At 38.1% G+C, this 27,413-nt stretch overlaps 1 protein-coding gene across 1 annotated transcript in view; it reads right to left on the reverse strand.

The window, feature by feature from the left end:
* CNTNAP2 (contactin associated protein 2) overlaps nucleotides 1–27,413 on the reverse strand; it is a 1,817,652-nt gene that overhangs the window by 1,016,922 nt on the left and 773,317 nt on the right. Inside the window, exon 4 of the mRNA XM_036328432.1 lies at nucleotides 24,395–24,542. Coding sequence (XP_036184325.1) covers nucleotides 24,395–24,542 — 148 coding nt within the window. The remainder of the gene's footprint in view (nucleotides 1–24,394; nucleotides 24,543–27,413) is intronic.

Raw genomic sequence — 27,413 nt, forward strand, 5'->3', positions numbered from 1 at the left:
CCCACCACCACTTTCTAATGCAGTAGCATCTCCACTGGTCTCTAATACCCTCAGAGCACCACGACTTTCTGGATGAGCATAGTCATCATGCTACCGCCACTGGGCAGTTCTCAATGCCAGTCTTCCCCAAGCAGGCAGAGACTGGTTTCCAACTCCACCATACCATTCTCACCCCCAGCACATGGTTGGTTCTAGTAAATTTATCAAGTAAATGAATATTATTATGACCAAACAAAAGTTGTTAATACAAATATCCAGAACTCTTAAGAATCACCTGCAACAAAATATCTTTAGTCCTCTGTCTAATTCTGCTTACACCAGTATTTCTCAGTCATTCATGAACCCACGAGTTAATTCATTCCACGCTGCTGTTCCCTTAGCCCTAACTATCCTTGTCATCTTTTCCACGTGTCCTATTCTTGCTCATTTTCCAGATCTCAGCGTAAGTGTTCATTTCTCGAATATTGACTGCAAATATTTGTTAAATGAATGATGACCCTATTAAACATTTATTGATTGCTGTAATTAGGTGCCAGGCAGCACAGGAGGGCCTGGGGTTACAAAAATTGATATGAAATGCATTCTGCCATCAGGAACTCATTACATATTTGGGGATTGCAGTCATGTAGAGATAGTTAAAGCATAATATAAATGAGATAATAGAGGGATGCACCCCCTGCTTGCTGGATGATGCACAGGGGAGTCCTGCTGTTGCTGCCACAGAGCACAGTTGCAGGAATATACACATCCTTCCTCAGGATAATCGTCTGTTAGCTGTATAACTTTGACCATGTGACCTAATTACTTGTTAGGAAGAAGGAAAACCCACTAAACTTTAACTAAACACTTGGTGGGGCTATTTGCAGATGAAATGATGGTCCCCAGAGCATCGGTTAAAAGGATGGTTTGAATTGCTTCACATAGAAAAATGAGAGGAGAGCGGCAATGGTGGAGCAGCTAGAGGAGGCAGAGCAGGAGTCCAGAGAGAAGAAGACATGTGGGGAGATATAATGAGGCCCTGGGAGAAAAGAGGCCCAACCATATATCCAGGGTCTGGGCATATACACACACACACACACACACACACACACACACACACACACACACACACACACACTCTTACACAGGGCCAGGGATGCATTTAGTTTCTTTTGAGAACAGAAGTATTGGTTATTTCGTTTTAAATTGTTGTGTTCTGATGTAAAAATCCTTCTTGAATGAGAATCCTTCTTTCATAATTCCTTATGCTCCTTAGCTCCCTACATGAGTCTATTCAAGAGAAACTGGTACTGACTCGTTAAACCGGCCTGCCATGTAATCCTGGCTCTCAGGAGAATATTAAAGCAGAGAGCTCTAATCATCCTTCTCAGGCCTTGCATCTTTCTGCGCTCCCTGGCAAGAAAACATGACTCTTCCCTCTTAATGACAAACGGGAAGTCCTGTAAGTTCTCTGGAGTCCCACATTAGGGTGGAACCACAGTCAGGCTTTGTAGAAGCCAAAGGCTGAAACTCCCAGTCCTGGGTGGTCGCTGTATCAGATTAGCTCTTCTGTGGTCCCTCTGAGGGCTCCAGGGCCTGGCATCTGTCTGGACTCTCAGTTTCCAGAAAAACGATCCACTGAGAGGTGTGGTTAATACGGTGACATTTCCCAGGGTATTTGATCCTGAGATGGGCTATCCATACTTATTTTTGGAAACAGAAGAACTGATACCCTGAATCACCTGATACCAGAGATGTCATTTTCCCCAGCAACAAAGTGTTTTTTTACTGCTTCTGCATTTATGCCTGCTCACACTTTTATGCGATTGTTTCAGATAAAACTAGTCCTTCTCAAAAGACTGCAATTTCCATGTGAAAAGAGACTTTGTCATATACTTAATTTCTGCCTCCAGTGGCAGTTAGGCACGGCAAATTTTCTTTACAGCAAAAAAAGAGAAAGCGCATAGAATCGCAATATGTGAAAAACATAATGCTGAACTAGTCTATTTCATTCCAGGTTAAAAAGACATTCTAGGGTTATTTGTTTACTGAGTTCACATTAATAAAACAAAAGCTGAAACTGCAGACATGTCACAAGACTTATTAAAGCCCAGGCTGTCTAAGTACCTATAGAAGTCCAGCTGTGACAGATTATTCCTCTAGGAATACCACAATTACTACCCACATGTGGTTACTTAAAGCAGGTGTGTCCCAGTGGTTGAGCTTCAACCAATGAAAAAGAAGATCATGGCCCTATTCCAGCAGGGCACATGCCTGGGTTGTGGGCTTGATCCCCAGTGCGGGTTGTGTAGGAGGCAGCTGATCAATGATTCTCTCTCATCATTGATGTTTCTATCTCTCCCTCTCTGAAATCAATCAATCTATCTATCTATCTATCTATCTATCTATCTATCTATCTATCATCTATCTATCTATCTATATATGTATGATTAAATAAAGTAAAAAAATTCCATTTCTCAGTTGCACTGGCCATGTTTCAAAGTTTCAAGTTCCCCAAAGCTACACAGGCTGGTGGCTCTGGTATTGGACAGTGCAGATATAAAATATGTACTGGATTGCTGGCTCTAAACACTAGAAAACAGAAAATGACAGGATACAAACCTTTAGATCTTCAACTAAAGATTTTTGGGGTACTGGATCTGTAAGTATCAACTTGGATGTGAGTTTTATACCTTGAATCCTCTCCCATGCTGCGTCAAGCTTCACTGCCATTGTTTTTGTGATCTGTTTCTTTCCCTACAACTGCTTTTACCCTTCCATCCAAGAAAGTCCTCCTGTTTATCCCCCATTGGACAATAAAAAAACCCCAAAAACTAAGTAATTGCAGAATGTCTAAATGTCAGAGTTCTGACATGACCCCAAGGTTCCCTGGGGCTGGTGCACATGACCATACAAGCCTACTTGTGTGCGGGCAGGACATGGGAAGGTGACGGATTCACTCTTCTGACTGGGTCACAATACCTGGGGATGTAGAGGATTCCACAGATGCAAGTAAGTGCCTGCCTCAGTCAGGGAGCCACTAGAGAAACAGATCCAGAGGATATATATGCGAAAGAGAATGATTACAAGGAATCTGCCTATGTGCTGTGGAGTCTAGTTAGCCGAGTCCACCATCACAGGGGAGGCTGTCATGAGGGAAAGGCCGCAAGCTCTTGGGCACAAGTCCTAAAGCCTGTTCATAGGCAGAAATTTTCTTTCCTCAGTGAAAGCTCAGCTCTGCTTTAAGGTCTTTCCACTGATCGGGTCAGGTCCACGCAGATCACTGGCGATAATCTCCTTTACTTCATCAGTTTATTATGGAGATTAATCCCATCTATAAAAATCTTCACAGCAGCACCTGGATTTGTGCTTGACTGAGCAACTGGGGATTACAGCTGAGCCAAGTGACACAAATAACTGTCCGCCACAGGTCCCTAATCAGTTAATTTTATGCTACTCAAAAAGGTGACCAATCCTGCACGAGCCTGATTCAAACAGGTGAGGCTATTAAAAGAGGATTTAGAGAGTTGAGGCAAAAGAGACTCTCTGTCCTTCTCTCCCTAAAGAAGTAAGCCAACTCGAGTCCTACAGCCATAATGTAATGACTTCTGCCAATAGTACTTAAGCTGGGCAGAGAACCTACATTTTCAGACAAGACCAAGTCTAGGCTAACACCTTGACTGCAGTGTTGTGAGACTAAGCAAAGGACCAAATTAAGCTCTACCCAAACACCTGGTCCCTGAAAATGATAAAAAAAAAAAAAATAGATGTACTTGCTTTAAGCCACTAAGTTTGTGGTAATTTGTTATGCAGCACAGGAAATGGAAAAGAACAAAAAGAACCTTAGGTATAATGAGGACACTGAATGAGCTTGGCATTGAGCTGGGAAGACTTCATAACTTATCTAAAATATATGTTCAATAGCTTGACTGTAGTGATCATTTCATAAGGTATAAGAAACCAAAACATCAAGTTGTACACCTTAATTATACACAATTTTTTATTTGTCAATTAAACCTCAATAAAATGTTTGTTGTTATTAATTTTTAAAGATAAAATAAAATAATGCTCATTTCAATTATTCTCTTTTTTACCAATGAAGAATTATTTTTCATCTTTAAGGATGAAGAAGCTGAAGTTTAAAGATGAAAGGAGACTTGACTTGGGATGGTGAACACACAATACTATTTACAGATGATGTATTATTGAATTGTATGCCTGAAACCTATACAATTTTATTAATCAAGTCACTTCAACAAATTCAATAAAAATTTAAAATAAAACAAAGACTAACAGAACTGCATGGAATAACCTTAGAATTGGCAGTGATCTGCTAAATGTTACAGTCTACAGACACCTTTAGTTCAGTTTAAAGAATTGTTATGGATCATTGAAAATACTTTTTTTTCCTCTCTCCTCTACTCAAGTAATAGATCAATGTGACCTTTGTTGTCTTGAGTATCTGCACATCAAACTCCTGTTGTGGATGTCAAGATTTTGTTGTTACACCTTGAAAGTAACTTGTAATGTACTCACCTACAAAACTAAAGTTCCAACCTTAACTTTGCTGTAGAGTTTAGAAAGTCCATAGATTAAAAAAAAAAAAAAAATAGGAGTCAAAATTATGATCTGTTTCTCCAATTTATTGAAGACTCCTGACTTTAATACTCACTCAAATCTAAGTCAAATCAGAGATATATTTTAATCATTTCCACGTTTAAAAAGTCAACTTAAAAATGAGTACCTGTTATGTGTGAGGTATAGTTTTGGTTGCGTGGGAGGGTAGGAATGCTGCGTAAGAAAGAGTTCATGTCTTCCAGAAATGGATAATATACTTAGAGAATATGCCAATAAAGTATAATTAACTCATAAAATTATATGATAAGGGTTCAAAGTGAACATAAAAGTGATGTTACTAAGGGGGAGTATTTATCCACATGACAGACTTGCAGGTTGTGGGTTCAGTTCTGCACCTGGCACTAATCAGCTAGCTTACAATCAATAAATTGCAGCCACTTTGGATTTCATTTACCTGTTACTTACATAAAAGTTGGAGATCACCCTAAGTCGTATATAGGATTTATACTTCCTTAACTTTTTAATAGTTGGAATTAATAGCCTCATCATTAGATCCATCTTGCCTTCAGTTAATTTGATTTCAATCTTAACCAATATATTTTTTGACTTCAAACACAAGTTGTTCTCTAAGTAAAGATTCAAATGGCTGGCCATTTATTTTCCCAGCAATATGTACAAGACATTTTATTCAGTTAATACTTGTAATATCAAACTACAAAAACTCCTTAATTAATACAATGCCAAAGATTAGATCTTTTCATACTCACCTTACAAACAGAAACTTGATATCAGAAAGGATAAATGAGTTATCCAAAGCTCCATAGCTAATAAGAGAATAACCAGGGTTTGGACAAGATTCTAAATAGTAACAGGCTTCCTCTCCTTTTGAGCCTTTAAATTCAAACTATCAACAAGCTTTTCTATAGGTAGCTGACATAAGCAGAAAAAATATATAGGCCAGATTTACTTAATTATGAAGACATTCAAAGGTCCAGTATTTTCTTTTCCATTTGGGCAGATTAAACATTTTCAGAGGCTTACTCTATAAGGGATTTAGGCTCTGGAAATTTTTCAAAATTGATGTGGGATTTAAAGAGTTGTAGTTATAAGTTTTTTGTGTATTTTTCTAGATTAAAATAAGCTAGTTAAATGCAAAGACTTTACCAATTTTTAAGAAAGGATTTGTTAGCTATAGATGGGTTGAAAATGGGGAAAATAATTTTCCATTCACTACAGACCACTCTTCTTCACTTTTCTTCTTTTGGATATATTTTCACATTTAACTGAATATTTTGTAACTATAGGGGGTGGGCGTGGAGAGAAAGATGTCACATGTGCATTCAAGAGAATCCATGCATCACTTCTTTCTGTGAAGGGTGCCATGCAAATCAGAGAGTAAATGTGGAATCTACGCAGCAAGTGTGGTCAGTCAGAGAATTCTCTCACGCCATTAAGCTGTTAAAATGCTATACGTTTAACAACAAATAGCCTCTTGTAATAAGGTGGAGAGGTTTTGATGGTAGAATATAGATGGCAGAGTATTCTGTGTGTCTGCATCTGCGCATGCATTATTTTTTACTTTTTCATAATGGGTGGAATGATTTAACGAAGTATTTGTCATGAAAATCCTGATATAGCAATTTGGTTGACATCAGAATTTTCATAATCCTTTGTTAACACTCACTCAATACATTATACTAAAAAGCATTCAAAATTAAAAATTAAAATGACACATTTAATAGCATGTTGATGGCAAGTCAGCATGCTAATGTGAAGAATATTAGGATTGCTACTTTAACCTGTCATTTCAAAAGGCTTAAGTGCTGTATTTAAAATCACTAAAAAAACATTTGCTAAAGATTAAGAAGAAAGTTATTAACAATCATACATTGTATTAATTTTAATGTTTCTTCACTTTTTTCCGTCTCTCACTTCTCCCTCTTTACATTTTCTTTGTCAACAGTTATTGTATTTATTCATCAAATTATACATCCTTGCCCTCCTATGAAGTTAATGATCATACAAATATTTTGAGAAATTGAGGCTTGATCAGTGTAACTGTCATAATGATTTTGATAGCATTGATTTACTGAGTTTAAGGTATTTTTTTGCTATTGATCTGGTTTTAATTCCCTTTTGTCAACTCAATATTAATTATTAGATTGTTTGCCTTCCATTCCTGATTCCTGTATTATTTAATTATTAAAGATAGCTTAAACATGGTTCCTGTATGATTTAATTAGTTATTAAAATAGCCTATTTCACTGGGCTCAATATATCCCTTCATAACTTCACTGGGCTTGTAACAATCCTTTCCACTTTCCAGAAAAATTGAGATCTACTTTGGTTCCTCACCCTAAATTGTCAATGAAATCCCCATGTGTGTAAAGAAACCCAACTATATCCTATACAAGTGGCTGCATAATTGCCATCTGGTGTAAATCGCTGAGCAATTAGTTATTCCTTATCAACTTAGTACATAATTGATAGATAAAACAGGAACCCATCCTTTCAAAAATATTTCAATAGTATCTACCAAAAGCAAGGCAGGCTGGTTAGGCCCAACATAGACCAATGATTGAATTCTAATGGAAATGAATCCATACGTGTTATATTTTATATAAAACAATAGATGAGGACTTGACTAAATACGAAAACCAGATTCAATATGGTTCTGCTACCAGTTCCTCCTGGGTGGTCTCAGAAAGAGTCATTTTATCTCTTCAAGGGAGTTGTCAGTTCCTCATCTGCAAACTTAGGGGCTGGGTGAGATAACACCCAAGAGACCTTCTACCTCTAAACAGTTTCTGGCTCTATGACTCCTGTTTTCTGCTCTTCTTTTAATGTCAGTCATTTCAGAGAACCTCTTCTAAGTCCTAAAAATCATCTTTGGATATGAAGGCAACTTCTTGTGGAAAACAATGATTACTCTGCATGAGCCTTAAGACCTCGTTTTGATGCTTAATTTTGAAGGCATGTTTTCGGATGAAGTAAAGAGCAGATGCTGGGTAATAAAATTCATTTCAGAGATCAGAATATAAGAAATGGATGAACAATTACTAAATAGTCCTATGTGCTACCAAAGAGAACTAGAAAATGTGAGCAGGAACAATAATCATAACATGATATTTAGAGTGCTTACCTTAAGCCAGTCACTGTGTTAAGCATTTGGCATTTGTTATCTCATTTAATCCCCATGACAAATCTATGGAGTAAGCATTATTACTCCATTCTGAGGTGGCAGAAGGGAAACTTGGAAAGCTTAAGCAACCATTGCAAATCACCCATTAAATAAAGATGGCATTTAATTTAGATTTAAACCCAAGACCCATCTTCTTTCATTATATCATATTGCATAGCATAAAAGATAATGTGACACTTCAAAGTACACTTAACATAAATAATCATTATACATGCATATTGTATTCAAAACCAAAAAGTGACATTGTAAAGCAAATATTTGCAAATTAATTCTGAATATGTCAATGACATATGAAATCAACCATAGCTCTCTGCAATATTAGAGATTGGTGAAAACACAAATTATTTAAATTGAAACCTGAAGTATTTTATAGTTTAAAATACAAAAATGGTATAATTTTGCTTAAGATATTTTAACCCTTTCTGTCTGAAGATATGCTTTAGATAGTTTTCTCATTAGAAGCAGTATATTCTTCAAATTATAACTAATCTGAGCATTCCATATGACATTCAAACATAAATTTTGAAGCATAAATCACAATTGTATAGAGATATAACACTACTTTTTATATATTGTTTAAAATATAAACTTTAGGTACTTTTAATGGAATTATTAATTTTATATCATAAAGCGCAGTTTTTAATTATATTACCAGCATCTAAACACTAACTAAATAAGTTTACTTATTAGCTTTATAGACTCCTTCAAATACAACTGGTTGCTCTTTTGGGGTATTAATTTATAGGTGGACCATGGAACAGCTGCCCAGGAATCCAAGAGAACCAACAGATAGCAACTGGGCTTAGGAGAGGAAGGGATGTGGAAAGGGGGGCACTAAGTCTCAGGGTCAATCTCAGTGGACAGAGTATACACACCATGATAGTGAAAAAGACCCTAAAATAGACTGGAACCAAGGTCATTTAAATTTCCCCAAGAACATCAAGAGGGGTGCTTAAAATTAAAATTATTGGCAAAGGGATGAGAACTTTTATTCACATCTAATTTATAAATTGAGATTCAAATTTGCATATATTTAAAGCTATATACTGGTTACAGTCATTTTTTAAATGTTAATAACTCAGCTATATAATATTAGTGATGCAGAAAATTATATAAAAGAACATGAAAGTTATTCATAACTAGTGGCCTGGTACACGAAATTCATGCACATTAAAAGGGAATTAATTAGAGGAAATATTGTAATATTGCTATTTGCCCTTTATCTATACTAGAAGTATCAGAAATGAAAGAAAATTAGTAAAATGTACATGAAAATCTCCCTCCTGTCAGAGTCTGGGGCATGCCGCAGGACCCAGAGGCAAGTCCCCACCCATCCACGTGCACCTCGAAATCACGCGAGACCCAGACCCAGCTGGTCCCACCCATGCAGGGCAGGGGGCGCAGCCTCGGGTTCCCCAGCAAGTCCTGCTGGGCAGGGGGCGCAGACTCAGGTCCCCTGTCAAGCCCCGCTGGGCAGCGGGCGCAGCCTCACATCCCTTGGAGCCAGGGGCATGTCCTCAAATCCCTCAGCCCAGCCTCAGGTCTCCCAGCCCCTCCATGAAAGGGTGAGGGCGTGAGGGTGTGAAAACAATTTGCATATCCGTTCTTTATTATAAAGGATACTATATCTCAGACAAAAAAATGGCTAATATTTTCATATAATTTTGTACTTTATTTACTAACTGGTAAGTGAAAGAGATATTGTTTTGTATACTATAAACAATTCTATATTCTGCTTTTCTTCACCTAATACCAAATAATGGATAGACCATTTTTTGCTGAAATTAAAAATTATTTAAATTTTTATAATGGCTGTACACATAGTTTATTCAACCATTTTTTTTCTTTTTGTCACAACTTCAAATAATTACTTTAGTGAAATTTTATTTTAGGTGTATGTGTTCTAGTCAGGCACATAGAAAGCCACATTATTCTTTTTTAAATTTATTTATTTATTTTAAAATATATTTTATTGATTTTTTACAGAGAGGAAGGGAGAGGAAGAGAGAGTTAGAGACATCGATGAGAGAAACATCGATCAGCTGCCTCCTGCACACCTCCCACTGGGGATGTTCCCGCAACCAAGGTACATGCCCTTGACCGGAATCGAACCTGGGACCTTTCAGTTCGCAGGCCGATGCTCCATCTACTGAGCCAAACCAGTTAGGGCTTTAAATTTATTTTTAATTTTTTCCCTCTTCCACCTTCATCCTTCTCCTTCTCTGCCTGCAATCACCACACTCCTGTCTATGACCATTAGTTTTCTCTCTTTTATTTTTTGCTCAATTCCTTCAACCCTGCAATACCTGCCTCCCCATCACCAGAGCTGTCTGCCTGCTCTCTATATATGGACCTGAAGAGCATTATGCTAAGTAAAATAAGGCAATCAGAGAAAGACAAGTACCATAGCATCTCACTCATATGTGGAATTTAATGAACAGATTGCACTACCAAGCAAAATAGAGACAGACCCACATTTTTTTCCAATTTTTTTGAAGCATTTGGGAATAGGCAATCAATAAATAAACAATTAAACAAATACATCATTATCCTGGCTTACATTCACTGGTTGAATGAGTAAACAAAAATTTATTTAGCGATTAGTTTTCTCATTGGTAAAAAGTAGACAATAATAGTGCCTAATTTGTAGCAGAATTAAGATTAAGTAAGACATGGAGCACAATATGTGACACATTCTTATTGCTCAGGATATGCTGGATATTATAACTATATAAATATTAACAATAATTATTATTACAACCCTCATTGTAGATCTGTTATGTGCTGATTTTATGCTGCCTAACATGTTTCTGAGGAAAGATCACAATTTAAACTGTCAATGTTTGAACATGGGTAAGTACAAATTTTGGTATGCTCATTTGCAAAGGGGGGATAACATCAACTATTTTGCAGAATTGTGAGGACATTATAGATCCACTGTTTCCTAGCAGATGTACTTCTGATTCAAACTAGTAAGGGTTAATTTAAATAAGTGGCACTTTATCAACCAAATCACCCATTTTTTAAAATTTTGAAATTTCAGTAATGTGATCCTAGTGCATTGTGGGAAATAATCAGTCAAGAGCATTCCTAGTCTTAACATCCTCTCCTCCCCAAAAATGAATCAAATTTCCTATACAAGAAAATCAGTTTTGTGGTCAAGATTCTTATAAAGTAAGTGAATCATCTGAACCAAATTGAAGCTGCCTAGAGTTATCCAAATAGCTCTGATTTGATCAGCTCAATTTGAAGCAAAAAATCAGCCAAGCCAATTGAATGGCACTTCCCACTAAAGAAATTGTTTGAACCTCTAGATAGGACCTCTTTATAGAATACTCTCCATGTTTTATGCCCCACTATGCACGTCTCTGAGTAAGCCTGACAAAGAAGTGACTTAATCCTAAACTTCAAAGCACATTCGTGTCATATGCATTTCTTACCACAGCCTAGGCCCTAGGAGGTGAGGGGTGAGGGAGAAGGCAGAGCAATGTGCATGGATTGGAAAGGATTACCTTGGATTACTGAGCATATTCCCTGAGTCATGTGGTGTCATGTGGTGTTACATGGTCAGTGGGGGTGTTAGTAAAACTTCAAAACCAGACTTTCCTCTTTTCCCGGTGGGGGCTGGGTGGAAAGAAGCAAAGAAGAGGAAAATGGGAGACATCTGTAATACTGTCAACAATAAATAAGAAAGAAGTAAGACAAAGCTTTATTTTATTTATTTATATATTTCCTCTCTTTTAGAGAAGATTTCTGTACATTAAAATACAATGTTGTTGTTTTAATCTGAATGAAGTATCTGAAAATAATACCAGTATGAATTTGTAGACCACACGCAAAGCACATTCTATAATATTTCTCTTCTTTTCAACTATCTATTGACAAATGCAAATGCAAAGGGACAACCACATAAATAACACTGAGGCTAAACTATTGTGTGGAGGATCTAGTCAATCTTATCTTGATCTCAGACTTCTAAAAAAATCACATTAAGGAAAATGAAAAACTAGCCAAAGAAGAACAGAGATTCAAATTGATCCTAGCTGAAAAGATGATGTAACTATTGGCAAAGAATGATGAATTGGCAATTAATCAAAATAAGACAGCTTATTTTCCATGATTCTCCATAAACATCACGGTTAAAGACATTAGAATTCAGGGGGTCATTTTTCTTTGCAATATTTATGCTGATACGGTGATACAGGTTTGTTTTTACCTATAGTATCAGAAGGATCTATAAGGCATACTTTAACTATGACTATCACCCTTATCAGTTTGAAGTCTAAGGAAATCTCTGCATGCTGTATATACTTCCTGCACACATAGGCACTAAAATGTCTCTCTTTTCTTTATCTCTAGTTCCTAACAATATAATGAGCCAATGACCAGGTGACAAGCACCATCTATACAAGCAGTTCTCACCCAGGGGCAATTTTGTCCCCCAGGAGCATTTCTTGATATCTGGAGTCAGTACGGTCGCCACAACTAGGTAGAAGGTGAGATGTTGAAGATTCTATAATGAAAAGGAGAACCTCCCCCATCCCTATCCCCTTACCTACTGAGCCCAGCAATATACTATTTGGCCCAAAACATCAACAGAGTCAAGGATAAGGGACCCTGATCTATACTGATATTCACTGTGGCCGAAGTATAAAATATAATTTGTTTCACTTATTTTTTTATAATTTATGAAGAATATGGAAAACAAGAAAAAATGGAGAAGAAGAAAAGAATGAGTGGCACAAGTCATAAAAGCTGAAGGAGATGAGAGGCTCTGGAATCCTTTTGAGAAGGTCATGTGGGAGAATCAGGGGGTTCTACCTCCATGCTGAGCAGTTTTGGGCAAGTCCAGAATGAGTCTACACTGTTGGCTGGCAAATGAGGAAACACAATGCATTCTCTAGTCATCTTAAGTCCAGAGCACTCCCTTTCTAGCATAGTTTGAAATGTATTTGAGCTAAATGTGTTTACCATAAGCAACTTAAAACAAAAACAGGGATACCTTGCTCAAAACACTCCGTTGATAAGATGGTGCTTAAGGTTACAGTTATCAGAATGTTTGCAGAGGTAGGTCCTGGTCACCCACCTTCTTTCTTCCCTAAGATCATTCCCCCAGTAACTGGGAGTAAAAATGGAAGATTGGAAAGCTTCTTTAACTCCTTCCTGTTAACCATAATCAGCAGGAAAGGCTGAAAAGACTAATATGACACCATTTGGAGCAGGGGTCCTCAAACTACGGCCCACGGGCCACATGCAAATACAAATATTGTATTTGTTCCCGTTTTGTTTTGTTTTTTACTTCAAAATAGGATATGTGCAGTGTGCATAGGAATTTGTTCACAGTTTTTTTTTAAACTATAGTCCGACCCTCCAACGGTCTGAGGGACAGTGAACTGGTCCCCTGTTTAAAAAGTTTGAGGACCCCTGATTTGGAGCATAAGAAAATACTATAAATGTATATGTTTAATTTAGAATAAAAGTATAAAATAAAATGGTTGTAATTCTTTTCAAGTCTAGGCATGAAGGACCTGATACTAGTCTAATATAATCTTATAGAAATAAAATTATTAAATATTTTACAATGACTATTTTCTAATTTTTAAGTGTATATCCAAGCATTTGTGTGGCTTGAAATTTTAAACATCATATGAAATTATTTTATTACATTGTTACTTTTAATTCATGAGGGTGATAACAACCATCTTAAATATTTGCTCTTTTCTCCCTGGCTAAGCTCATTTAAATTGGTGATCATTAAGACTAACAACTCAAGAATAAAAGCTAATACAAGAATCTAAGTGTATATTTGCAGTGCTTTAAATTTAACTTCTTTCCTCAAATTAAACAGATATTATAAGTGACGTGTTGATGGACTGCATAACTTTGACTTTGATACTCTTTGCAATCTCCTAATATAAATAAGGATTAACATGTATGTAAAAAGTAGTTAAAATATTGCATGAGCTGAGATACTCTAAGGCAGCGGTTCTCAACCTGTGGGTCGCGACCCCTTTGGAGGTCAAATGACCCTTTCACAGGGGTCGCCTAAGACCATCGAAAAACACATATATAATTACATATTGTTTTTGTGATTAATCACTATGCTTTAATTATCGTCAATTTGTAACAGTGAAAATATTTCCTGCATATCAGATATTTACCTTACAATTCATAACAGTAGCAAAATTACAGTTATAAAGTAGCAAATGAAAATAATTTTATGGTTGGGGGTCACCATAACATGAGGAACTGTATTAAAGGGTCGCGGCATTAGGAAGGTTGAGAACCGCTGCTCTAAGGGAAGGCACTGACTGAGGTTGATGAACTTTCTGAACAACAGTCCAGGAAAGCTTGACCTGTGCTTATTTGCAAGCTGTCCTTAAATGAGCGTGTCCTTTAAATTCTCCTGTGAAATATGTAGAATGTGCAATGCTGTTGAGATATTTTTCTTGCAAAAGATCCCCTTCTATATAGTAAAAACTATGGCCCAATTTTTAGTCCTTGGAGTCTACAAAATAATGTTTTTTTCTGTAGGCCATCACTATGATTACAAAAAGACAGTGTGGGTGGGGAAGAAAAGGATTAAGCAGAGAAGAGAGGTATCAAGTGTCATAACAAAGCTCTAGATTGCTATGCAATTAATTCTCTTATGCAAGTCACATAACCCTGTAGGTTTTGGCTTCCTCATTAGTCAAATAAGGGATTGGGCTGAGAGGTCTCCTGGGAACTTTTAGTTTTGAAGTGCATGTAGTGTGTACATATGGCTCTTTGTAGTAATTAAAATACCTTATTTGTAAACCATGCTGAGCATAGTTATTTTTTACTGTTTTATTCTTATCTCAGTGAGTTATCGTAATATGTGTATAGTTTGTTTTGATATGTTTGTTTTTCTTGGAAAATGATTTTATGAAAATAATTTTGGAGTAATATTTACAGTGAAAAATTCATTCTCTCTTATTCCACAATACACTAATACTGTTTTTCCTAATTCAGAGCTGCAAACATGGGGATTAATTACATGTTATGCTCTACCAATAATTTTGTTTACTTCTAAATCCACATCACTGATTTTATATGTCAAATTAACATTCAAAATTATTGACAGTGAATTTTAATTTCATAGTAAGCAGTATAATGTAAATATAACTCTGAATCAGGGGCATACTAAATATAGCTCCAGAATATGAACTAGCTGTCATTTGCAACTGTCCTACAGCTAAGTAGAAAGTTACATTTGCCATGCTTTCTCACTGAATAGACTCAACAGTAACTATCTTCCATGTAAAGAAATTACAGTGAAAACAAATTAATTAAAGGCTGTTTGCATGTACCACCATATATATGAAAAATGAGAATGCAATCTTTGTTTCTTAGAACCTAAATTTCCTTTCAATGCAAACGTCACCCTCAAATGTCTATCCAGGGACCCACTAAGTATCTAATTTTTCATTATATAAAATAATAATACCTTATCATCTTTTGATATTTATAAACACAAATTTCCATTAATAAATAAAACCATGACCTAGTGTATATTGTCACCATCTCAAAAAATATCAGACTGCTACAAGAATGATCAGTTGCTGCAGTATCACCACCAACTATTAGATATAGAGAAATAGTCTTCGCATTGCAACATTCCAATTCCAGTTTGAAATACAAACTCCTTTTTAAAGAACTGAAGAACATTACATATGCTTGAATTTAAGTTCCATTTCTCTTAAAGGCAAGGGCACTTCTGGTTTTAATATATAAATCTTTTTATCTATTGCACAGAAACTTAAGAACACAGTATGTCCTACATACATAATTTATTAGCATCACCATTTTAATTATCTCTTTACCATGTATAACTTGGCTTTGATAGTAAATCTATTTCTATATTGATTTACTTTTATTTATAGATTAATCTGGATATAAAGTTCAAATTAATTAATAAGAGTGTGACATTTCTCTTCTGCTGATAAATAATTTATATATGTAATCCATGAAGCAGCCTCATAGGGTTGTGGTTTAAAATAACCTTAAATAAAAATAACACAAGGTCTACATACATTCAAATTAGAAAAAGGACAGTGAAGTTCTTTGCTTTATGTAACGCTTTAGAAACATCTATTAATATATTCAGTTTCATAATTCTTTCAACATTCTGTAGGCCACTAGAGCACCATTCAATATGATGTAATAACATCGTACCCAGTTGAACCAATGAAAAAAAACCTACACAACATCAAATAGTAATCAGTTCTCACTGAGGGAATAAATTAGGTCTATATCATTTACATCTTACATTAGTTCGGTTCACCAAACATTAATTGAATACAGGGACTCGAGTCTGCTAATTAATGGAATGTCAATGATGAATAAGGTGACTTTGTGGTCCCCTTCTCCCAATATCTTAAGGTCTGCTATATTTTGGAATGTTCTGATAAATATTCCATTGGATATGTTCACATAGTGTAATGGGAGTAAAAAAAAACATAAAGTGGTTTATTCTGGAAATTCAGAGATATCTTCTTGTTGGAAATGGCATCTCAATTGAATCTTGGAAGGTAAAACAGATTGGTCAGGTGAATGATGGAGAGGACACTGCAGTCTGAGAGAACATCTTGAATGATGTTACAAAGCAGGTCATGTATTTGGAAACAGAAATATTTGTATTAGCGGAGCATGAAGTTCAACAGGGACATGATTGGGTATAAGACTGCAGAGGTCATAGGAAGGGCAGTACATTGCCAGCTCACTACCTGGACTTTCCAGGCCATGTAACATCATTAAAATCTTTTAAGCACAGGTGAGATATGGTCAGATTTGCATTTTGGATTTAAAGTTAGCAAAATGATTTACAAATAGCAGAACTCAATAAATGCTAATGAGATTGATGAATCTGTGTCACAATATATTGATTCTCAAGCAACATCATAAATCTTTTACTTCATATGTGTATGTGATGAACACAACAACTATGTATCTGGGACCCTTTTATACTATGCAAAATTAAACTTCTAATTTCAATAGGAAAACATGGGTTGTCTTCCAAACCTGTTTCTTACTTCTCTGCCCAGCTAGATTGATCTAAACAGAAATTCTTACCAATTGTAATGAGTATATGCTGTACTAGGTTGAATAATGTTCTTCTATAATTCACATCCACCCAGAAACTCAAAATGGAGATTTATTTGGAAATAGCATCTTTGCAGATGTGATTAGCTACTTTACAATGTGTTCATACTGGAGTAGGGTGGATCCTAAATGCCATGGCTGGTGTCCTTATAAGAAGGCCATATGAGGACACAGAGACACAGACACACAGAGGGATGAGGCCAGGTGAAGGCAGAGGCAGAGCCTGGAATGATGCAGCTACAAGGTAACCAACAGGGAACTGCCCCCCCCCTCCCGCCCTTACCCCCCCTGCAACCACCAGAAGCTGGAGGAGAGGAACGAAACAGTTTTTCCCTTGGAGCCTCCAAAAGGATCTAACCCTGAGGACAACTTTAGATTCTTCCCTCCAAAACTGTGAGAGAAAAATCTCTGCTGTCTTAAGACACACAGTTTGTGGTTAGAGCCCTAGCAAACTAATAAATGTACTAGTATACATGCAGTATTTCTTGCTTAGGCAGCATGAAAGCTATGGGAATTAGCCTGTGGTTCCTACAAGAGAATATTCTCACCCTGGCCAGTGTGGCTCAATTGATTAGAGCTTCATCCTGTACAGCAGAAGATGGTGGGTTGGACTCCTGGTCAGGGCACATAAGCAGCTTGCAGGTTCGATCCCTGGTTGAGGTGCTTGCTGAAGGCAACTGATCTCTCTCCTTTCCTCTCTAAAATCAATTAAAAATTTTTTTTATACTACGCTGCTATAAAAAAGAAGGAACTTTTACCATTTGCAACAGCATGGATGAACCTGGAGAGCATTATGCTAAGCAAAATAAGCCAGTCAGAGAAAGATCGATATCACATGATCTCACTCATATGAGGGATACAATGAACAACATAAACTGATGAACAAAAACAGATCCAGAGACAAACACTGAACAGACCACTGTCCAACCTCAGAGAGAAGGCAGGAGATGGAGGGATAAGAGACCAACCAAAGGACTTATATACATGCATATTAGCATAACCAATGGACATAGACACTGGGGCGATGGTGGCTTGTCCTAGGTGTGGGAGTGGTGGTGGGGGGGGGTCAATCAATCATCAATCAGGGAAAAGGGTCTCCTTTATGTAATACTTTAATATATATATATATATATTAAAAGCATAATATGCTAATTAAACCGAACATCCTTCTGGACGACCTTCTGGACAAAGCTGGGGCTGCGAGGGAATCCTGGGTCCCAGGTGCCAGAGGGAAGCTGGTGCTGGCAGCCAGGGGAAGGAAGGCCTACTCTTGCAGGAATTTCATGCATCGGGCGTCTAGTATATGTGTGTATGTATATATAGATCTCAAAACAAAAACATTTTTTTTAATATATTTTATTGATTTTTTACAGAGAGGAAGGGAGAGAGATAGAGAGTTAGAAACACTGATGAGAGAGAAACATCAATCAGCTGCCTCCTGCATATCTCCTACTGGGGATGTGCCCCAACCAAGGTACATGCCCTTGACCGGAATCGAACCTGGGACCTTTCAGTCCGCAGGCCGATGCTCTATCCACTGAGCCAAACTGGTTTCAGCGAAACAAAAACATTTTTGATATGGCCTTCCCCCCGGCCTCTCCCCCCAGCCTCACACTTATTTTCCACCAGGATTGCATTGGGTAACATCGTTAGGCTTTATTAATTATTCATCCAAATTAAGGCATATATAAAAATTGTTTTATTAATGTGTCTATACTGGTTTCTCAATGTACCGACCTTCCTTTTATGAAGACTCTGGTTAAAGCCAATTTAATATTTGCCAAAAAATACTCATTACTTTAATCAATACACTGTGTTGGGCTTTTGTTAAATAAATGTTTGAGTGCTCCAGCCATAAATTATTTTTAAAATTATTAGACTGAGAGGTCTCCCTTCTATTTCATGTAGTCCCTTTGGTATAGAGTAAGAAGATTCCATTGGTGTTTTGGGAGACAGCTGACTGAGTCAAACGACATGGAGGATAGCTCTAAGTTTTAAAAAATAACAGCATGCACTTGCTTCCACTTAACTTGAGGGGAAACCAAATGTAGAGGCAGCGGAATAATCTAAAACGAGTTTAAATTCATTGAAACTGGAATTCATATTATCTTCAAGACAAGTCAGGAGACAAAAACAGTAGAAGCCCTCAAGGCTTCGAAGCAGTGGCCTGGAACTAAACTTCTCCACCTGGAATAGAGTGAGCCTCTTATTTCAGCCTTGAGAAGAACCTAATTGCTCAGGCAACACAGCAATCATGCAAGAGCTGATCATGGAAGAAAGATGACACACACGAGGGGATTTGCCGGAGAATACACTCCAGCCGAAGCAGGGCTCACACTGAGAGTCCTCTCCCTCGAGTTTCCAGCAAACTGAAATCAAAGAACAACCCCATTCTCTAACCTGCAGGTTCAGATAGATCTCAGATAAACCCTCGAAGGGGTTTTTAAGAATGATGAGAAAATTCACTTCTCTCTCCTGTAAGAGTGATCAAAGCCTACTTCCTCCTTGCAGGGACCTTGGAGTCCACAGCACTGCTACTCCTACGAGGGCAAATGGGAGAGTGCATCTATCTGGTCTGCATTTCCCACTCACGGCTCTGAGATTCCTTTTCTCAGTGAAAAATCAAACAGAGCCCGCGAGCCAACAGTTCACTGCGTTCAGGAAAAAACAGAGGACCATCTTCTCAAGGCCCACTCCCGTCTGAATTCCAGTGTTGGTAAATCCAAACCATTGTAACTTGGAGAAAGTTGACCATAACAAGTGCGCTTAACACAGCTTTTTTTTTTTTTCCCTCCCTGTATAAACATGCATGTTTTTCTTGAAAAAGACATAAATATAATTTGTATTCTTTATAAATAGACAAATAAAAAAATAATCTGTTCTGGATACTGGTTATGGAAATGACCTAGTTAAGGATCTGGTTAGGGAAATGACCTGTCATCAAATTTTTGACAGTAAAAACAGCCTCTTCAGAATGATTAAACTGTTGTTTTCTAACCCCCAGGGAAAAATTTAGAGACTGTCAATTAAAACATAAATGTCATAATTTGTTTAGATTATGAGGAAAAATAAGATGCAGATGTTTTGGTTCCTTTAAGCTACATTATTTTAATCCAAATGAATTAAAATTAAATTATAAATTGAGTTCCTCAGTGTCTTGCCTATATTTCAAATGCTCAATAGCCACACCTGTCTAGTGATTAGAGCAGATCTAGAACATTTATATCTTTGTATAAAATTTCCACTGGAGAGCATTGCTCTAGAGATATTTTTTGTGTCTTTTTTTTTTTCCCTAAAATGACACTGACATTTGTATTAGCTTCCTGTTACTGTTATAACAAATTACCAAAAATATGGTAGCTTAAAAACACACAGGGATTTGTTCTCGCACAGTTTTGGAGGCCAAAAGTCCCAAATCAGTTTCATTGGGTTGAAATCAATATGTGGTCAAGACCAAACTCCCTCTGTGGGCTCTTGGAGGTAATCTCCTCTCCTCTTCCAGTTCCTGGTGGCAGCCCACATTCCTTGGAGAAGAGTGACATTTCTCCAACTTCTACCTCCGTGGTCACCTCGCCTCCATCTTCTGCCTGCAAAACTGCCCTCTGCCTACCTCCTATAAAAATGCATGTGATCGCATTTAGAGTGCACTGAATACTCTCCCCGAATCAAGACCATTAACTTGCCCTGGACAGTGTGCTCAGTTGGTTTCTCTCTCTCTCTCTCTCTCCCCACTTCCCTTCTCTCCTCTCCCTTCCTCTCTTTTTAAAAATCAATAAATATCTTTTTTAAAAAAATCATTAACTTAATCACATCTGCAAACACTTGTCTTATCAAGTAACAGGAAGTAGAGCTAGCTATCTCTAGAAGGTCATTATCCACTTATTACAACCTATTACAATGCTATTTTTCAACTTTCATTTTACTTTATTTGATCCTATGTTGCCAATATATCATTACTCCACCGGCATCTATAGGCATCTATAGATATAAATGTTAATACATTTACCCAAAGGGTATGATTTCTCCTACCAGAAAGGCATATGCAGTAGAATATCCAGCTTCCTATTTAGTTTCAGATATTTTTCCTTCTTGTGTGTTGTGCTTGCCAAAGCCCAAGATCGATGGAAAAGTCCATGATAGCACTAACTCAAAACTTTACAAATCAACTTGCAATGATTATAGAACACATTATCATGTTTCACAGTCAGAGGGCTATTTCCTTTTGGCAAGCTGCTTTTATCATTTACTATGAGTTCTAAAGTAACTTAATTGGTTATGTTGGTTTTCAAATAATTATTTTTAAAGCTATCTCAAAAAGAAGATACATGTCTAGATATCATAATGAGAATTAAAAAAGAAACAGAGTTGGCTGTAAAAAACATGCCAAACCTCAGATGGAAGGCAGGGGAGGGGAGGGTAAGAGATTAACCAAGGACTTGTATGTATGCATATTAGCATAAACAATAGACATAGACATTGCGGTGGTGGGGGCTTGTCCTGGGGGGTGGTAGTGGCTGGGGAGGGGTCGATGGGGGGAAAAGGAGACATATGTAATACTTTAAACAATAAAAAATAAAAATAAAATAATACTACTCAAAACAATTAGACAAATAGATAAAGACAACCCAAAAGAAATATGGGCAAGATTTCTGAACAAACATTTCAGAAAAGACCAGTAAGCATACTCACTTTTAAAATCAAGAAAGTGTTCATTAATGCTAAAATGAGATATAATAAACACCCACCAGAATGGCTAAAACAATACTAAATGTCAGAATTTTTGGAGCAACTAAACCCTCATAGATTGCTTGTGAGAGTCTAACTTGATACAATGACTCTAAGGAAAGTTTTTGTCATTTAATAAATTTTGAAAAAATGCATATGCTCACTTGGTATTACTCCTTCCTTGGTCTACACCCATGAGAAATGTTTATAACAATTCTATGGAAATAATCAAAACTAGAAACATTCAAATGTTCACAAACAAGAAATGAAAAAAAATAATTGTATAATCTTCATATCATAGAATAATCATACTAATGGAAATAAATACCTTAACAGCATGGATAATTCTCACAAATGTAATTAAGGAGGCCCAAGGAGTACTTTTGGTTGAAATATGCATCTTCTTTGACCTGGTGCTGGTCACATGGGTGCTCACTTTGCTGGAATTAAGGAGCGGGAAAACATAACGGAGGTGCTGAGCTTTGGCATTATACCTACTTATCTGGGTTCCCTTGCAGCTCACACTCAGGATGTGTGCCTTTGAGCAAATTTTAACTTTCACAATTTTCATCCATATAAACACTATTAGATTAATTAATGGCCTTTATCTATCATAGCAAGTTTTTCTTACTCACTGTGGTATTGAAAAGGACATGAATTTATGTCCGGACTCATTTTAGGCTTCACCTGAAGAGTTAAAACTTCCTCCCAAAGATCTAATTCTCCTGAAGACCTAACTCTGTGTTTCTACTCCTTGTATTTGCTATAATAAAGTGATGACCAAATAAAATAAAGGCCTATAGAACTGTAAAAATGATCTCTGTGGTCCCTTTGTATTAACCAGCTTAGTGTGTATATAACAATGTTTCTCATGAATAAAATATCATTTGGTCATCATTACAGTGACAACCTTCACTAATCTCTGTAATTAAATTCTTACAGAGGTGAACATTTTATATAGTTTTTGTTATTAGCTACCAAGTATTTGGTTAATTTTAAAAAGCTTGCCCAATAGTGCATTTTCCCACTTAATGGTTATAGTGAGCATTCATTTTTATGGGTCTACAGGAAGGGTTAAGGGAGAGTCCAATAAGAGATCCCTTACATAAACCTGATATCCGAATCCCCCATCCTGCCCATACCCAGCATCCCTCCTCCTCCAGCCAACTGGAAGAATGGGAATGGGAACAAAATTTCTTGGTAGGAAAAAGAAATATTTTTAAAGAGAGTTCATATTCTAAAGCCAGTGTTTGCAAATCATGAGTTTGCAGATTGAATTTATACCACATAGTGGCCTCAAACAGCCTCCAATAATCTTTCAGGTCATTGCGTGTCCCTAAGGTAATTCTGTGCTTACAGAAGCAAATGAGCAAAGATAAGTCATCTCTAGGTGCCACCATCAACCTGGCCTAAAAGAAGTTCCACAGATAAAGTTTTGAAGAATTTGAAGTCCCAGGCAAAAAGATGGACTAATGGAGGAATAAGGAAGAGAGGATAGGCAGGTAAGAGGGCTAAGAAGATGAAGAAGGAAGGAAGAGGAGGAAATGGAGGAGACAGAGAAGAAATCAAGCAATACAGAAACAGTAGTAACAGAATTAAAATCCCCCCAAATCCTCATAGTGGAATCAGTATAACTATGCATAATGTATTTTTAAAAAATAAAAAATGGGAGTTTTAAAAAAAATCTCATGATTAAAAAAAAAAAGATGGCCAAGTAAATTTGAAAAGGAGCAAATAAAACATATAGACAAGTAGAATGTAACTGCCATTAAAACTTGGTGTTTGGTTTTAGAATGGTGATGCTACAATGGAGCAGAACTGGAAGAAAGCTCTTGGAATATACTGAAAATCGATCACAAAAAGCCAAAAAGGTGGGTAATAACATAGGTTTCTTTTTTTTCAGTATTTCATAAGACTTCAGGCAATTTTACTAACAAGCTTTGTTGTTTTAGCTAACTGAACAAAATTGCTTCCCAATCCTTAACATATTCTTAAGCTATTCTTACATAACGTGTTTGAGTAAATGTAAACATATATTTATAACAAAAAACAACCTTATATTTTATTTATATATAAAAACAGAAGGCAGTTTACTGTCAGAGAAAGCAAGCCATCCTATATAATAAAAGGGTAATATGCAAATAGACCAAACGGCAGAACAACCAATCAAAGCGTAATATGCTAATGATATGCTAAGACTGCTCAACTGCTCACTAGTATGTGCACTGACCACCAGGGGGCAGATGCTTTGACCAGTAGATTAGCTTGCTGCTGGGGTCCTGCTGATCAGGACTGAGTGAGATGGGCTGGACACGCCCTGGAGCCCTCCCGTGGTCCCTCCATGACCTGATCGTGCATCGGTGGGGTCCCTCAGCCTGACCTGCACCCTCTCACAATCCAGGACCCCACGAGGGATGTCGGAAAGCTGGTTTCAGCCAGATCCCATGGGCCACTCCCCTTGGGAGGGCGCCAGATGCAGGGCTCATGGCTGGCGAGCGCTGCTGCAGCAGCATGAGCCTCTCCCGATTGGGACTGATTGGGCACAAGCCCGTGGCAGGCACAGTGGGACCGGGATAAGCGGGAGCAGCAGGTAGGAGCTGCAGGCGGCGTTGGACTGTGGGTTTTGGTCTGATCCCTGCAGGCCACCCAGAAGGACCCCACGCATGCACAAATTCATGCGCTGGGCCTCTAGTGTTAAATAATTGAAAATAAACAGGCCACAATTACATGAAGACTTTACATGAAGATGGCAAAACCCACCATGAATTTCATCTGTGTGATACTCACAGTAAGAACAGCCATAGACTTCAATTCTGAGCCCGATGCGGCCTTCTCCATTCCAGTCCAGAGGCACGAAACGCACGTAGCGGGCAACAACGGGATGCTGTAAGTCATGCCGGACCACACTGTCAGAGTTGATGTTCCCGGGAAATGCCTGGGGGGGGGAATCAGATTAACAAATTAGGGAGAAAATACCTTAGAAACAACCATGTTCTCTACCTGCAAAACTAAACTTAATTTTCCTATCTGATGCCAGGACTTTATATTCTCCACACCAAAAGCAATTTGTTAAAATAAAAGGGAAAAAGAAAAATGAGAAAATGATAATACGAACGTTTATACTTCCTTTATTTGAAAACAAGTCCAGTTTTATTATTATTTTTTTTCAATCCTTACCCAAGGACATTTTCTTTCTCATTTGTTTTTAGAGGGAGTGGAAGAGAAGGAGGGGAAGAGAGAAAGAGATGTGAGAGAGACACATTAGTTGGTTGCCTCTTGCACTCACCTGAACAGGGCCCAAGATGGGTTCCTGCCATGGAATCTAACTGCGACCTTCCAGTGCAGGCTTATGTTCTATCCACTGACCACATTGGCCAGGGCAACAAACCCAGGTTTAAATGGAAACTGAGCCGAAGTTCCATGGGTCCTTTAATATATGTCACTATACCCAGATGTTAAAAGAATGAAACACCATATGGTACCCACTCTAGTGTACAGTAAACATTTAAATTGTGAGTTCTAACATTTGAATTGCACAATGAATAATTTTTCCTAAAATCCAACCCTACTTATTGCTTTAAAAAAAATCCCCTTCACATTACCTTCCTATGCCACCATTACAAAACTGACAACTTTTTCAACATCCATTAGGTAAGAAGAACAAATGACTATGTTGTACTTTTTTTTTTTTTTAAGAAATGACAGAGTAAGAAACCCACAGTCAGGAGATCCTGGGTTGTGGAGATCACATCACCATGGGCAGTATGACTAGTGACAAGGAACTGAGAGTCAATACCAATGTGGATTGTATTAGAAAGGTCACAAAAAAAGACATATGGTATTTCAAAACAAGAATTGATAACTTTTTTTAGAGAAGGGAGCAAAAGAAAGGATATAAACCTAATCCAAGGTAGTAACATATAGGCATGGTGAGAGAAAGAGAGAAGGGGGAATCACAGGGCAGACAGCGGTTCCTCCCTCCTCAGTACACTCTTCTCTTTCTTTGAGTAACAGCCCCTGAATTTTCTTTAAAAGGTCACTCTTTCAGCACTTCTCAACCCACCTGATTTGGGACAGGCAGATGCACTTGGTAGTACTGGGGGTGGGAGGGTGCCTAACTCAATGAGATTCAAATTAAGCACCTGTGCTGGAACAACTCTTTCATTCATTCATTTATCATTTACTGATTCACTCACTTGCTGACTCACTGACTCAGGAAATATCTGAGAGTCTTCTTTGTACCAGATACTGCTCAAATCACTGGGATATAAGAGTGAACAATATAGACAGAGTTTTGATTTCCATGGCATGTTTATTACTAAAGTACATAAGGGGGAGGAGAAATAATCCTATATAATAAAAGGCTAATATGCAAATAGACTGAACAGTGGAACAACCAGAACAACCAAACAACCAGTCTCTATGATGTGCGCTGACCACCAAGGGGCATGTGCAAAACATGGAAGGTGTCGGCCGCGGCAGGATGGTCGAGCAGGTGAGCGGGGCCACCAGACCAAGGCAAGGCACCAGTAGCTGACATCGGGGCGAGCCTCTGGTAGTTACTGAAAACTCTTTGCTCCCGCACAACGTGGTCCCGCCCAGTGCCGGCCCTGATCGCTCCACGCTGTCAACAGGTGCAAGCTGCAACTGCTGGCCCCAATTGCCCCTCAGGGCTTTTCCACCTCCCCCTGCTCCTGAGGGGCGATTGGGGCCGGCAACTGCCTCTCGCAACTGCTGCTGGCGATGGCCCCACTCACACCTGCAGCTGCTCCACCATCCCACACTCTGCCCCCTGGTGGTCAGTGCATGTCATAGTGACCAGTTGTTTGGTTGTTCTGCCATTCGGTCTATTTGCATATTAGCCTTTTATTATATAGGATATAGGATCTATACTATCTTTCCAGGCAACTATCTCTGTTAGTTGATTTTTTTTTCCCAGTTGCTTAAAAAGCAAACAAACAAATGAGGAAACAGGTCCAATCATGAAAAAGCCCAGAGCAAGCTGTGGATTTTGATGCCCTCACATTTGTGCCTACTTGGTCTTTCTCTGACATCCATCCCTTTATAATGGCCAAGAGGACCTTAGGGAAGAGATCCTGCCTAGTGCTCGCACCAGGTACTCACACAAGCTGCCGACACCCAGTGCTGGCCCTGATTGCTCAGCGTCATCAGTGGGTGCAAGCAGCAGCTACTTGCCCCAATCACCCCTGAGGGCTTCTCCACCTCCCCCTGCTCCTGAGGGGCGATCGGGGCAGCAGGTGCCACTTGCACCCACTGATGGTGCCAACCCCAATCGCTCGGCGCCATCAGCGGATGCCAGCCGGGCCAACGCCTTCAACATGTGGGAGCGGCAGTGGCGGGAGCGGGGCTGCCAGCAGACAGGGGACTGGGAGCTGCGGCAGGAACGGCTTGGTAGGGTTGTCGAGGATGGGCTGAGACCTGCCCCTGTTCCCACTGCAGCTTTGCAGCCCACAGTTCCTTTCAAGGTGCACAAATTCGTGCACTGGGCCCCTAGTTTATATATATATTGCATTTGAGATTGCGCTATTGAATTTAAAGACCACATATAGAATTTGAGAATCTGAGGTGTTAAGGAGGGTTGTGTTTTATCCAACTTCGGTTTTCCAGAGAGGATACATTCATGATTCATGAATAAGTATATGACATAGGGTATTTTCTCTAGGATTCACAGCATTAGTATATTGTGTTTTTTGCACTTTTTTCATTTTCAAGCATATTGAGATTTAAGATATCATCCTACTTGAAGTTTAAAAGACTTCTAAGCAATGGCATAGGCATTCCTGAT

This window comes from Myotis myotis, unplaced genomic scaffold, assembly GCF_014108235.1.
Source record: "Myotis myotis isolate mMyoMyo1 unplaced genomic scaffold, mMyoMyo1.p scaffold_m19_p_11, whole genome shotgun sequence".
Taxonomy (NCBI): Eukaryota; Metazoa; Chordata; class Mammalia; order Chiroptera; family Vespertilionidae; genus Myotis; species Myotis myotis.